The 15,646-nt window shown below is 36.8% G+C and overlaps 1 protein-coding gene across 11 annotated transcripts in view; it reads left to right on the top strand.

Moving 5' to 3' along the window:
* Nucleotides 1–15,646, top strand: part of ADGRB3 (adhesion G protein-coupled receptor B3) — a 448,905-nt gene that overhangs the window by 244,615 nt on the left and 188,644 nt on the right. For all 11 annotated transcript variants that reach the window (XM_010405738.3, XM_010405732.3, XM_010405697.3 and 8 more), the window contains 2 exons: nucleotides 13,190–13,336; nucleotides 14,071–14,146. In XM_010405738.3, coding sequence (XP_010404040.1) covers nucleotides 13,190–13,336; nucleotides 14,071–14,146 — 223 coding nt within the window. The remainder of the gene's footprint in view (nucleotides 1–13,189; nucleotides 13,337–14,070; nucleotides 14,147–15,646) is intronic.

Below are 15,646 nucleotides of genomic sequence, written 5' to 3'. Positions count from 1 at the left end.
ATCCACAAAGCAGGTCACCTTGTCATAGAAGGTAACCAGATCAGTCAAGCAGGACCTGTCTTTCCTAAACTCATGTTGATTCAGCCTGATTCCCTTGTTGTCCAGCCCATGGCCCATCCTCGCACTCAAAAGGATCTGCTCAGTCAAGACCTTGCCTGACATGGAGGTCAAGCTGACAGGCCTACAGTTCTCTGGATCCTCCTTCTGCCCCATCTTGCTGATGTGACTGTTCGTGTAAGTTTTGGGGAAAAGAATTACTCTATGCAAAATTAATTTCTTTCTCCAAGCACTGTAACCAGTATGTTGTCTCAGCACATGCACTGAATTATGAATTTGAGCACCTTTTGAAAATAGTTCATTGCAATGCAAATGTCCCTTTGCAATAAACATAATGTAACTGTAGAACACAGATTTTTAAATCATAAAGATTTAACTAATAGCCACAGTTCACGTCAAGATTGGTCCAGATTATGCTGACCACATCCGTGCTTCTGAAAAAAGTGACTGCTTTGAAATATTATCCAATAACTGAGCATCCTTACACTGACCCCTAACTTTGTTCCTTTTTTGTTCAGTTTAGAAATTTTATTATGAGTGTTTGCCACCAGAGTGCAGTCAGTTTAGTTTCCAATAAAGCACCATTTAGATGTTTTGGGATTAGAGACAGAAAACCCATTTAGTACATAAAAAATATTCTATAAAAGCAATAGCGCTGAAAAAACTACACAGAGCAGAGACAGAAAAATAACTAAAGGGGGGAAAAAAGCAATTTTCTTTCCAGGATCCTGTAAAATACTACTTGTTGGGTAACAATGCTATAATCAGGATATGGTGGGGAAGAAGGATCATATATAAATTGCATGTTTTGATTGTCCAGTTCTCCAGGGAATGATTTGTACTAGGGAAGCCATCTTGACTACACATTTTAATACAAGTACTATTGGAAGGCAGTAAATATTTTCATTTTTTTCTGGCTGTCTCCTAGATCTAGCTGTGGAGATAATTACAGTTACTCCACATAAGATATGGCAGTAATAGCAGAACTGGATTCAGGTGTAAAATACTTGACACTGAATAATTTTGCAAGAATAAAATACAGATTATTTTTAAAAAGAGTTTGCAAAAATTTTCAGTAAATTTGCAGCTTCTCTGGCATATACATTCAGTCACTTTGTGTTAGGACTTTCAGGTACAGGAAATTAATTGAAGCTGTTTCATTGTATTGGTGGGTCATAAAAACTGTTGATGAATAGATAACAACAGTTCCATCCCTGCTTCTTATTTCCATATTTCGTATTCATGAAATCACTTTTTAAAAAAATTCACTATGATTTCTTATGTAGTAACATGCGCAAACTCTTCCGTTCCACTTTAGCTCGCAGGTATAATTGTGTTTTCTGGAATATTGCACAATGTAGAATCACATTTTAACTTTATGGAGCTTCTACCTACAGGCAATATTTCCAGAAAATAAGGGATAGTTCACCAAAGCAGTATAGTTCCAGTTTGGGGGATTCCTATTCTGAATAAATATTTCATAAGCATACTGCAATGAACAGCACAAAGAACTGAAGGAAAAAACATAGCAATAACACCCAAATTTGTATCAGAATAACTGTAGTAGAAAATAGGCTGCAGGTAGGATATAGTGCCAAAGAGAGAGCAGAGTCCCATCAGGTGCTTGTGTTAGGAATCCAAGTGTTGCAGAGCCAGGCACAATGACAGCTCCTTATGACTGTATCTGTCACGCCTCAGGAAAACCTGAGATGTTTTCTTACTCACAGTACTTTCTACACATTAGCTATCCAAAGTGGTCATTCTCTACTGCATGTAAAAGCAAAACTGAAGGCACTCTAAGAGCATTTGAAAATTTTGCCTGAATCCAAATAGACTTTTTTAAGATTTAGAAACCTCTCTGCTGCAGGTATAATGCTATGTTATATCTTGAGTTGATTATTTTGACAATATTCTATGTTTAATTTTGTCACTGAGTTCAGTAATAATGTGAATTTTATGTACTCATCAGTACAAGCAAGGGTTAATCCAGTATTCCTATATGCAGTTTAAGCTCACTGTGCATCAAAATTCAGATGATTTTTTAGAACCCTGAGAAGGCAACACAAGCAACCCTGATTAGGCATCTATGTCTTTCTCTGTCAACATCATTCAAAATGAATGAAAATGTAAGACACCTGAATTCTGACAAGGGAAACAGTAATGGTGTAACATCTGACTTAGCTGACTAGTTGACTCTTTATTTCCATTTCTTTCTAGATGCTTGGATCTTTTTTGATCCCTCCTCCCACAACTTTGATAAACATGAAAAGCTTCTCCTTTGGGGGGAGTGGGAGGGAAGAAGCAGGGGATGCTGGAGATGAGATGACCAGAATTAGATAACAAGGGCTGAGCACAGGGTCCACATGCCATAGTGATTCATATGATTGCGTTATAACAGCTCATAATAACCAAGCTCTGTCATTCTTTATAGGCCAGGTTTTCTAGTTAGATCTTTTTTAAAGCATCTCCTCATTATGCGGTTGTTTTATTGAAATGACCATAATAACACTGAGATATTTCTCCCGAGTTATTAAAGTTAATTTAGAATTCAACAATGTGAACAAGTAAATCAAACTCAGTCTAATTAGTATTACTTACTACTTATATTGGATAGTGTCTATATGTCCCACTGAGGTACTGAGTTTTGTTCTGCCATGCATGATGTAAACAATCTAAATAAAGCATGTGTGCATTATCCTGACAATTATATTTCACAGTGCCCCAGGACAACCTTTTACAATCCCTTAAGCAAATCTTAATCCAGTTTATGTCCTCCATGGAGAATATTCAAGATGAATTAGACGTGCATCCAGAATACAAAGACCTAGTTACGAACTCCTGTGAGGAAGGTTAGAGTCATGGCCTTAACATGAAAACTGAGACACAGGAGATGTCTGTTTCTAACAGTTCTGTTTCATATTTTCTGTGTGACTGTGCTCAAGCCTGTCTAGAAGGCATTTAGTGTTCCAGGATATGCTTATTAGCTACTGGGTTCAGGGACAAGCAAGAGTAGGCAGCTCTGTGAGAGAAAACAGGAGACAGCAAGGCATACACACTGGCCTCACTGGCAAAGGCAAGGTCCCACAGCATCCAAAGAAGAAGAGCAGAGAGGGTCTGTGATGGTAGTCAGACTCAGCTAATATTCCACATCAGCAGACAAGTCCATAACAATGGGGCAGTTTTGACATCAAGTTGAGAAATCAAATCAAAGCATCAGGGTCAGGATCTGGTCCAGTGGTTCCCAGGAGAGCCCATAGTGATAAGGTAGGTCCAAGGTCATTAAACCTTGACATGGAATCCACAGGTCAAGTTTCAGAAAACCAAAATACATGGCCATGTACAGTCACAACAGATTCATCTTAAGCGCAGCTCCTGAATGAAGGGGCTGTGGGCCCCCATTTCTCACAGTCCTTTTCACTGTAGTTTGATCTAAGCTCCAAAGTTGCATAAATTTGCAGCTGATTTTGAGTACATGCAGCTTAAGCTGTAGAGGTGTGTGTAATGGGGATGCACTGGTACTGACAGCTTGGGCATCATGTTGAATGCAAAACTCAGAATGGTAGATTCTAGAGAAGTAGTCTGATGCTGACCAGGAAATGCTATGCTTGTGACTAAATTCTGTCTCCTAAATTATCAGAGTCAAGAATTTAGTAAAGCACTAATTTGAGACATCTCATATTTATCTGGGATGAATTAAGCAAACCTGCCTTCCTTCTGAACCCTTGTTTTATGTATTGTACCAGTTGTCAAATGAATATTCAAATAGGCGGTTGGTGTTCTTTTCCTCCTAGATAGGTTTTGATGGTGATAGCCTTGAATCCTAATGGACACTCTCATCCAAGGTAAGAAAGGTATGGTTTATAATGCCTTCAGATGGGGACCCTGTGTTCAAACAGAGACCTAATTGCTAGCAGATCTTCCTACTTCAAGTTCTCAAAACATTAGCTCAGTATTCTAACTAGCAATGTTAGACCAGTAGATCTTTCTCTGACTTAGACAGGTTTTAAAATAGAAAGCAACTTCAGATGCATTTAAAGAGGGGACCGATCTGGTTAGTAAACATACCTAAAGGCTTGAGCTTTTTAAGGATTTATCTGTCTAATTTCTCAATCTTAATGGACCTAAAGTGTAAAAAAAGCTCTGTCTTCTGCTTCTGGAAAGGAAAATGGAGAAACTTATACATTCCTGGTGGATTGCCGTGAAAACAGGAGCCAGCTGCAAGCATTTGCTCAATATCCAGTTTTGCAGGATATGGCTTTTAATCGATCTTTACTGTTTAGGATTCACTAGCTGCTTTCATACTAGTAATCTCTGCATTTCTATGGTAGAGTAATTTACAGTTCTCTCAGTTTTAATTTTCTTGTAGTGTTATCTGAAAGTTCTTCACAATGTTATTCTGTATGATAATGAAAATGCTGTTCAACAATAAAATATTGTAGAGATCTGGTTTTAGTTTGCTACTAAAAGCTGTGATTAAAAACATATATTGATCACCATTATTTATTTTGTTTCCCCTGTGTGTGGCTTTTCTACATCAAATTTTCTGTCTCCGTGCCTGTGAATTTACTTCTTACATCATCTTTCTATATCCTGAATAACTTAGTTCACATCTTTATAGATTTCTGAATAATAGATTTAGTTATCACTTCCCTAGAGGTAAAACAATAGCCATCTTTTCTTTGCTTCAATTTACTTCTTCTGGGAAGTAATCATTCTGCTCTGCTCTACATCACCCCAAGCAATGTAACGTTCATAGAATATTTGTATCGATTCCCTGCTAATGATTTTCATATCTGTTTGCCTCCTTACCGATCTCTCATCCTTTGTCAAGTCCTCCCCATCTTTTTTAATGGTTTTTATTGGATATCTAACCATGAGCAAGCGTGATAGATAAACATGTAAATGATCTCTCAGTCTCAGCTTGTCTTCTTTCTCCCTTCTCTGCTTCATCATCATTCCCACCTTCTGAGCTCACTACCTTAACATTACCTTCAGTCTCACTCTCTTTGCTGTTATCAGCTAGAATCATCAGCTCAGACACTTGTTCCAGTCACCTTAGTGACTGAAAAATGCTTGATTTCTGCACCTTACCTGCCCAGTAAATCTAAAATGGTGTTGTAGGTGACCTTGCCCCCTCAGTATTGCCCATGGATTTCAACTTTATGTCTGTAAATTAAAGCTCAAGCACTTTATTGCCAATTCATTCTATCTCCTGCATCAGTCTCCATCTTCTGTCTTGCTTTGTGCTGAGTCTTTCTTTTCCTTAAGAAGTGTTTTATGACAAGGCAGGAGAGGCTGCCTGAGACTGTAGCTTTAGTAGCATGAATGCACAGTAATACTAAGACAAACGGAAACAAATACAGCTCCTTCAGAAACAGAGTACCTTTGATGTTGCTCTGGGTCTATTTGGCTGCTCATATCTTCATCTTCTTCAAAATAATGCCCAGAAGATGGAGTTCTCTTCTAATTAATGAAGTACATCTTCCTACCATGTGTTAAAAGCATTTTTCTAAATAATTACATATTTCAGGAAGCATTCCATTTATCACGAGAATACATTTTCCTCTGACTGCTTATAAAAAAACTGTTTACATTTTCATTAGTTCAGCTGGGTGTTCTTCAAACTTGTTATTCAGATTAGCAAATTGATTTTATTCTTTACGTTCCAGATTTGCCAGCTTCAAATAGCCATATTAAACTTACAGTGTGCATTACTAATTAGTAAATAGTAAAAATGATTAAAAATTACAAAATGCTAAGCTTCTACCCCCCACCCTTCCCCCAGGGGAACATGCAGAAATAGTATCTGGAACATATACAAATTCTATTATGCTATAGCTATTTCCATGCACTATTTCTCAGGGAATAAACTTTAATATTTTCCATAATTATTTTTAAGATTTATTGTCTATAACAACAATTTTTAATGGTATTATTATTGTTTGGACTTGTAATTTTTAGGTTTTATTTCCATACCTGGAACAAAGTTATCATAATGAATGTGCAATCAGAAATCGCTTGTGAGACTGCATATGCATATGTGATATTTGATGAGTCTATGAAATTTGTATATTCTTGAGTTTTTCCTCAAATGCAGAATTTGGTACTGAGCAACAAAAGGACACACAACCAAAAGAAAACACTTGCCTGCTGCCTATGATGTTTTTTTCAATTATGTTAAGTAGCAGAAAAAATCTGAGTTATTATTAAATGCATCCTGATCATTGCCTGAAACCATGCTGCTTTCTAAGTTGTCCTGTATATCATACTGATCATATTATGGTAATGGGTAGCTCTCCCACTGCGTTGTCGATAGAAAACAGAAGGACAATATTCAGAGATCACTGTTAAGGTAGCTTCTTGATTAAACAAAGCATTATTCTTAACCTTTAAACAGTGAGCCTATTTAAGGCAGATTTTGCTTGACATCAAAGGAAGGATTCATGCAAAGTTCATCCTTGATTAGTGAAAATATCTATGAAGTCACTACTTCTGCTTTTGCCTATATTGGTACTGTGTCTTGCTACCCAAGGCTTGAACAGTGAGACAGTATCTGCTTTGGGCTGATGAGCTTCAGAAATGCAAGTACACAGCAGGCTTCTAGGGACATCCCTGTCTTGTCTGCCCATGGAGCAGTAAGTTTTAATTTAAAAATTTATCACTTCTCTGTGGATAGTCATACGAAGTAGTAGTTCTGTTAAGTTATATTTTCTTAGGAGCATTTTGCTGAACATAGTTTGATGTTGGTTCACTGTGAGGACGTTTCATGAGTATTATTTACAGAAGGAAAATTACCTTGTTTTTTTGCTCATGTTCATGTAAGAGGATGCCACTTCACCACAGTCCTTCTGTTATACACAATCTTGTAGGTGGTAAGAAGTGATTTTATCTTTGGACGGAGAGAAGGATTTTAATGAAGCCTGCTCACAGGCAGAGTTCTGTAGCAGATCTGGAGATCCGTAAATCAGTGTCCTTTAAATGGGGGTTTCACCATTCGTGTTTGTTGCAAATTGTCTTTAAAATGAGGGGATTTAAGTGGATAGAGAAAATCTATTACAAATATCTTCTTCAATATGTCCATTTGGTTTTTTGTTGATGATCCAGGCAAGACTTTGTTCCCCATGTATCCAACATGGGCTGACTTAAATAAGCTTCTTTATTCTCTAAAAACCAAATTTTTTACATTTAGGGTCAAAAGACTAATTCTAGAATGTGTAAATATTGTTCTAATTGATTCTTCTTAACAGAGGTGTTTTGCAGAAATGCTCAGTATTCTGTGTTTCAACACAAAAACCTTTCATATTCTTTGTTAAAATCATCTCTGACAATATCAATTCTAGTTTACCCAGAAACAGATTTAGCAGGAGCTGTCTCAGAAGGGCAGTAAAACATTGCCTGTTTCAAAAATCAAAATGTGCTAAGTGATGAACTCGAGCAAGTCAAAATAGGATAGGAAAATAGCAAATGATGCTGCTAATATACACATTTTCTGTTTTCTGTAACTGAAATGCAACCAAATTCTGTATCTTAAGTTACTGCAAATTAGAGATCAACATGGTTACTGTGCTGTAAAGCACAACACACCCAGAATATTATCACTTATAAGAAAGCAGAATCAGAACTGGTATTGCAGCTAAGGGGAGACATCTGTAACAACCTGTAAATCAGGTCTACAGCTTCCCCCATGAGGGGAAGAGGAGGGGCAGGCACTGAAGTCTTCTCTCTGGTGACCAGTGAAAGGACCCAAGGAAATGATCTGAAGCTGTGTTGTTGGGGTTTAGGTTGGGTATTAGGAAAAGATTCTTCACTCACAGTGTGGTTGGGCACTGGAACAGGCATCACAGTGCTAAGGGAAATGTTCACAGCACTAAGCTTGCCAGAGTTCAACAAGCATTTGGACAATGCTCTCAGGCACATGGTATGATTCTTGGGGTAGGTATCCTGTGCATGTTGTAATTTTAAAACCTGAATCTCTGTTATGAGAACTAAAGTTGCATTTAGTTCATGAGCAAACATCCAGATGTTTATCTGTCATGTCTTTCAGTGAATCTGATTTTCTGTTCAAATTTATTTATTATTCAAGGGGCTAGTTCCAAAATTTTACCAGTTTTTGTTGGATACAGGAGGCTAATGGGTGAATACTAAAGAGGAGGGAATTTTTTTCATGACACTTACTTGGTTGCTTTATCTTTTTGTTGGTTATCAATCCAGACCAATCAGAGAGCTACTAGAAGTTGCACTAGGCAGCTTATAACTCACTCAGGGTTATCGGGATCAAGGCAATACATTTCAACTTTTCTAGGCCATGATCTACAAGAGCTACTCATACAGGAACTACACTATATTTTTCGCTCTAAGTTTTCTTGACACATTAATTAGCCACTTTTGTGCTGTTCTAAATAATCTGCTTAAATATCATTCACGTATTGTTGTGTGTAACCAGGTCATTTGTATAGTGATGGAAAATGGTCTATTCCTATCAGTTTGGTGTTAATCAGTTACAACAATGTTTTGTATTACTTGGTTGTGGTATGATCAGTTAGTAGTTGCCAATTCTGAAATTTTCAGTAGAATGGTATCAAACAGGTTATCTGCAACTGCAACATGAAAATGAAATAAAGGGAAAAGGAGATGTATTGGTAAAGGATATTAAGAAATAATCCATCACAGTTCAAAGCAATCACTAAATTGAGTAGACTAGACTACTTACATGGATTCTTCTGAATCAATAATTATTATGGAAATATCAAATATGTATGTATTCTTATGTGCAATTGAACTACTGTCTTGTAGTTTATACCAAAGTGCATCAAAAAAATACTCAAAGAAGCTTCTTGTCTCAGGCTTCTGCCACCCAGAGCTCAACATGCAGCTTGCACTGCAGATGTGCACAGTGAGCACCTGTACTAAATCACAGAATGATACAATTGTAGAATATGCTGAGTTGGAACAGGCCCATCACTGAGTCCCACTGCTGGGCCTGTGCACGACAACCCCAAGAATCACACCATGTGCCTGAGAGCTTTGTCCAAACACTTCTTGAACTCTGTCAGGCTGGTGCTGTGACCACTGCCCTGGGGAGCCATTTCGGTGCCCAACTGCTCTGGGTGAAGAACCTTTTTCTGATATCCAACTAAACCTCCCCTGACACATTGCCTCAAATCCTGTCTCTGGTCACCAGAGTTAAGAGATCAGTACGTACCCTTCCACTTCCCCTCTTGAGGCTGTTGAACGCCACAGTGAGGTCTTTCATCAGTCTCCTCCAGGCTGAACAGACCAAGTGACCTCAGCCACTCTCCACATGGCTTCCCCTCCTGACCCTTCACCATCCTACTCACCCTCTTTTGGACACTCTCCGGTAGCTTAATGTCTTATATTGTGATGCCCAAAACAGCAGACAGGACTTGTAGGAATTGCTGTGATACAAGTAAATAAAAGAGAGAATTTTCCATGTTGGAAGAGTTTAATTTGACACATGAAGATTTTCCTCAACTTCTGCTTAGGTCATTTTCATTTTAGTTTTCTTTTTTTTTCTGTTTTTTCATCTTTTTTTCCTACTTTACATTTTTTTTCTTATTAATATTGTCTTTGACTATTTTTCCAGTAGTATGCAATTTGTGTGTCAATACTGTGCAAAAATACTCATACCACAATGCCTAAAAGTGTCCTTGTTTGCCAAGTGTTCCATCTCACAAATTCAGGACATGATGATTTGGTATATGGTAATTTAAAATAATAACAAAGAAAACCCCTGTGAGAAACCTTTGTTTTTTTCAAATGAGAAGACATAATCCTTGTGTGGCAATTGCAGAACTGAATCATTTGGGTTCCAGAACTTTAAGCATTGTTTTCTAATACAAACCTAACATTAAAAGAGTACAATAAAGTACAAAGCGAATGATGTCTCATTATCTGTGTATAAGAAACTCGCATTTGAGTTTCTGACATACAAATGACCCAGCACATGAATTATATACATTCCCCTCTAAAAGGCTTGTTGATTTCATTTCACAATAAGTAATTATTTTGTGCTGCAGATTAAAAGTGAGATTGAGAGCCTCACTTCACAATGGAAAGACAGCTGATCATGAGCCAAAGTTTCATTGAAATGAGTCATAGACTAATATTTAATAAGAATATTAGCTCTCCTAAAATATAAAATACAGTTTACAGTGGTACTGAAAAGGTGGGAACTATTTCATGTATCCACCTGGTCATCTTGATAGACCTGAACTTGTCTCCTCCAGTCAAATTCCATTAAATTATCTTACACCTTGGAGCATCAGAGCCCCGTTAGGCACATCCTCATGGAATCATTTGGCAATGTGTCTAAACAAGGACCTTATTATCTCTGTGGATCTGTAAGAAACAGACTTTGAAAGACATGGAATATGCACTACTGACTCATATTCAACTTTCTGTCACCCAGGATGCCTAAGTATCTTTCCATGGCACTGCTTTCCAGCATCTCATTTGCCAGTCTGTGTCTAAATCCAGGGCTGCCCCATCCCACGTGCAGAATCTGGTACTTACCTGTGTTGAGCTTCAGATGGTTGGTGATTGCTCAGCCCTCTAATTTACTAGGGTCTCTCTGCAGGGCCTCCCTGCCTTTGAGGGAGTCAACAGCTCCTCCCAGTTTCATACCAACTTGCTTAGTATCCCTTCCAGCCTGCCTCCAGGTCATTTATGAAGTTGTTGACGAGAACAGGGCTGAGGATGGAGCCCTGTGGAACCCTCTAGTGACCGGTCACCAGTCCGATGTCACCCCATTCACTCTAACCCTTTGTGCCTGACCTGTGAGCCAGTTGCTCACCCATCACACAATGTGTTTATCCAGATGAATGCTGGACATTCTGTCCAGAAGGATTCTATAAAAGACAGTATCAAAAGCTTGACTGAAATCCAAAGAGATCGCATTTACTGGCTTCCTTTGATCAGCTAGGTGGGTTACCTTGTCATAAAAGGAAATCAGGCTTGATAAAGCAAGACTTTTGTTTGATTGTAAGTAAAAAAACCTTATCTGAACCATGAATGGAAATATATAGGATCATAGAATCATTTAGGTTGGAAAAGAGCTTCAAGATTATTGAGTCCAACTGTAAACCAAACACTGCCCAATAAATACATATATTTATATTTATTCCATATAAGACATAAGTCAGATTTTTAGGTTTTATGCTTTGGTTTTGTTATTCATCACCTAAATAATAACAAGTATTTTGGAGTTTTTGGTTCTGGGTATTGTTTAGGTACTATGATAAATGGCCCTATTTAAAATACAGAGGGAGATGGAGTACAGAAAGTACTATCCTAGACCCTCACCATTTATCCAGTACTAAAGTGCTTTTCTGTTTTGCAGAGTGAATTCCATTGAATAACATTGATTTCCTATTTCAATAAAGGGAACTGTCGGCCAAAAGGTGGATGAAATATTAAGGCTCTACTATCTAATTAGACAGATAGATAGATAGATACACAGATAAATACTGTGCAAGTAAACAAAAAAAAGCCCAGTATTGTCTTATACAGGCTGTATTTAATTTTGAAAACTAAATAACTGTTAGTTTAATTTTATTTATGTGGAAAATAAAATTATTTTAAGAACTACTGGAAAAAATCCATTTTTACAATGTGAATATATTCTGTATAACCATTGATTGCATGTGAAAGCACACAATCCATTTTATGCCCCAGTAATTCTGAAACATCTGAACTCTATTCCCTCCACATACCACCTGAAAATTCACAAGACTAAGCACCCCCTTAGTGCTGGGAATGGATTTGCCATTGCAGCCTGGAGGGGATTGTAACTAGCATTATAAAGCCCTGATGATAGTTTTATAATGGAAAGTCTGAAACAACCTCAAGTACCGCGTCATTAATGTGATTCTGTAATACATAACCAGTCTAATTTGAAAATAAGAATCAGTTATTAAGGAATACATTTGTGGAGTTAATATTGTTAACTTCTTAATTTTGCTCTTCTCTTGTATTTGAATTAGTTTTCTTTCAAATAAAATCTTCTGATGAGACACCTAATGGTTTTCTACTTTAACTTTTCTGTTCTGCTTGTTTTTACAGCTGTTCCCCATTGTATTTATGTTTAACCCCCTTGCAGAGTCCTTGCAGTGAAATCATTATGCAGATCAAAGTATAGTCCTGATATCCAAACTCTTCCAACTACATTAGCCTCTTCATAAATTGATTAGGAAAGACATTGCACAGGAAATGGCTATCAAGATGGCTTACATTAAGAATGGAGCTAGTGCTCCAGATGTGTTTTCTGAGTGTGTGTACATGCTTGCAGCCTTGTCAATTCCTTTAAAGTAGTTTGAGTCTTACTAGACACTGACAGTGTTGCCATGGAGTTGTACTTGGATTTCACAGCAAAGCTGAAACTGATTTCCAGATGAGAGTTGAGTTAGAAAATGGGGAGAAAACCAGAACGAGTAAACAAATTTCCAAACTATCTTTAGATTTGATACCTACTTTTTCTGTCTTGCTATATCTATTACAGATATAACACCTATGTTGTTTGGGTGTTGAGTTTTTTTAGATGGAAAAAATATAATTAAGAATTCAGAATTGAGATTATTCTTTCAAGGAAAAGCAATAAGATGCTATACTGCATTACTTTACTTTGTGTGAAAATGAGGTCTTTTAATATGTGAATCTCCTTAATGGATCTATCTTGAGATTGTGCCTGTATAGAGGATAAAAGCTCTGATATTGCTTCATTAGCCTGTATCAAGAAGTTTTGTTTCCCAAAGCAATTTTCAGCATCTTTTTCCTTTTATTGTCACATTTGATTATTTTAGAATTTGCTCTGAAGACACAACAATGTCCTTATGTGTGAATTTCAGGGTATAAGATGGTACATTCAATAATCCCTGTTAAGAAATTAAATCAGAATCTGGCTGACAAATGTTACGATCAATATCACACAATTAATCCGTAGTAGACTGCATAATAAACAGAAGATTATGCTTTCTGAGCCAGTTAATGTCCTATGAATTCCTGCTTTACTTGAAATGTGTCATTAAAAGTTTTGTTATTGCTGTACTGTTGTCACTCTATGATGCTTTAACATATGAAACACAATTTTATTTGATTTTATGATTTTTCTTACTAGTGGCTAGCATTCAGAAGCTTCCTGCTGCATCTGTTTTAACTGACATCAATTTCCCCATGAAAGGAAGAAAAGGAATGGTTGATTGGGCACGAAACTCAGAGGACAGGGTTGTCATTCCAAAAAATATCTTCACTCCTATGTCAACAGGTAAAAAAGCGTATCAGCATGTTAATTTTCTATTAGCTTTTGCAAGGAAACTCTGCATGTGTCTCATGGGATCACTGTATAATATAGGATTTGTTCTTTTATTCCTCTACCCATAGTTGATCCTATAGAGAAATGAATGGGCTTAATTTCAGCACCTTGATAAAAAGTGCTGCACAAATCCTAGTCATTATTTTCTACAGCAAAGAGACAATGCTTTACTTAGTTACTGTGCACAGGATTTAATCTGTGTGATCTGAGGTGAGCTGAAGTGCAGCTCTGCTGAACCCCCTGAAGCTGCTGTACTCCAGCAGACAGAGTCATTGCAACATAACTCTTACCCAAGGAAGCTCAGCAGGCAAATTAGCCTAACTTCAGGTACAATTTACAAATATCATTGCAGTGCAGGTCTCTGACAGTAGAGAATTTACTCACTAAGCCTTAAACTCTACAGACATTCTTTGAGAATGCTTAATTATAAATGTAAGTGAACTAGCATGGATGTCAGTATACAATGATGGATGTCTTGAAAATGTGATTTTCAGTGGTTTAAATCTTTCGATATGCTCCTGACAGTGCTACATTTTTATGACAGACTTCCAGGATATAATTCAAAATTATGATGGTTTATTTAAAATAAAACTTACATTACAAAGATAGATGATATTCAGAGATTTTGATGCTGATGAACGCTTGGGAAAGAGAGTTTTAAAATTTTTTTTCCTTATTCTTTTCAGAACTAGATGAATCAACTGTATTTGTACTTGGAGCAGTGCTATACAAAAATTTAGAACTCATTTTGCCCACTTTGAGGTAAGAAATTTCATAAATACAATATGAATTGACATATTTCAGGATCATAACTATACTATATGTCAAGATAAAAGCAGACAGTCAAGACTATTTGCATATTAGTACTGCTGGATTTTTTTTTCATTATATTTATAATGTATATGCATATATTAATCTCTCCATCATGCTTAGTTACTTGCATGATAGAAATAGCCTTTGCATCAAATCAAATTGCCTTAATTTATATTTTATGTAATCTATATTAAACTTAATTACAGAAATTTTTGATCAGAAGTATATGCAGTGATGTACCTTAATGGTCAGACCACTTGAGCTTCAATCTACTGTTTGTCCAGATAGTACAAATGGTCTTGTAATGACATCATAACTTGACATACTAAAGTTCTCTGCTCAACTTCTACAGAAGTCTCTAGCAGTAGTTTTCCAAACATTTTTTCAGTGCAAATTGTATTCAGAAGGGACAGCATAGCTATAGAGAGGATCCGTTTTAGAAACAAGACATGCATGTGCTGAACAGCTGGAGTATATAAGTTTTGAGGGCCACAGACATGCAGAAAGATACAGGAAGGCCTCTTGTTTCACTTTTTCCTTTTTGTACTTGCCAGAAGACAATTTGGAAATAAATATTTCGCCTCCTCTTTTCTAATTACCAGTTATGATAATTTCGTGGTCCATTAATACTACCTTATTTTATATGATCCTGTGCACCATTGGTCTACTAATGCCCTTTTACAGTAAAAGAAACACATGCAGATGGTGTCACAATAGGTCCTACTGAATTCACAATAATTAGAAAAGATGGTAATAAGGAAGCCACCAGATCACCTTTCCCTACTCTATTTAGCCAAAACATCAGTATTTGAAACAAAGAATGGAAAAACAAGAGGTTTTTACCAAAATCTATCTGAAAACAAAAAAAACACTAATTCCTAAGAAAATTAAAAATCTACTTCCTAGCAAAGTTTCAACGTGCTGTGGAATGAGTAGCTGCAAGTTAGGGACAGAAATCTCTCTGAGGTAGAGCACAATTTGAACAGTGATGTCCTGACAGGACACCTGGAAGCCTAAAAGTGCTGGCAAGGGCCATCTGTGCTTAAGGCATGATATAAATGACAGCTCATCCACTTCTGAAGTGTTGTTAAGCACTTCCCATTTGTTGTACCAGTTTCTGAAATTAGCCAGGAAGGAAGAGATGTTTGTAAAAGATTTTTTTTTTTTACCCCCATACTCAAAGAACCAGTGACAACTGGCTTATTTGAGTTAGTTCTTTTTGGTAGACTTTAGATAAAAATCTGACAGTCCTAGGAAAGCATCAATGTGGCTATGTACTTTTCAGACCTTTATATTGTAAACTACAGTCTATGGTCATGCCTTTTCAGCCTTCACAGGTCTCTAGTTTTAATTTACAGAAAAACGGTGTAAATGTTAAATTCTGTATGTTTGCTTATATGAAAAGTCTTTCAGAGCCCTTATTTCATCCATTAGAAAAGTGAGGTTTAT

Source organism: Corvus cornix, chromosome 3, assembly GCF_000738735.6.
Source record: "Corvus cornix cornix isolate S_Up_H32 chromosome 3, ASM73873v5, whole genome shotgun sequence".
Classification (NCBI taxonomy): Eukaryota; Metazoa; Chordata; class Aves; order Passeriformes; family Corvidae; genus Corvus; species Corvus cornix.
Note: the sequence above shows the minus strand (reverse complement) of the source record. Positions and strands in the feature narration are given on the sequence as shown.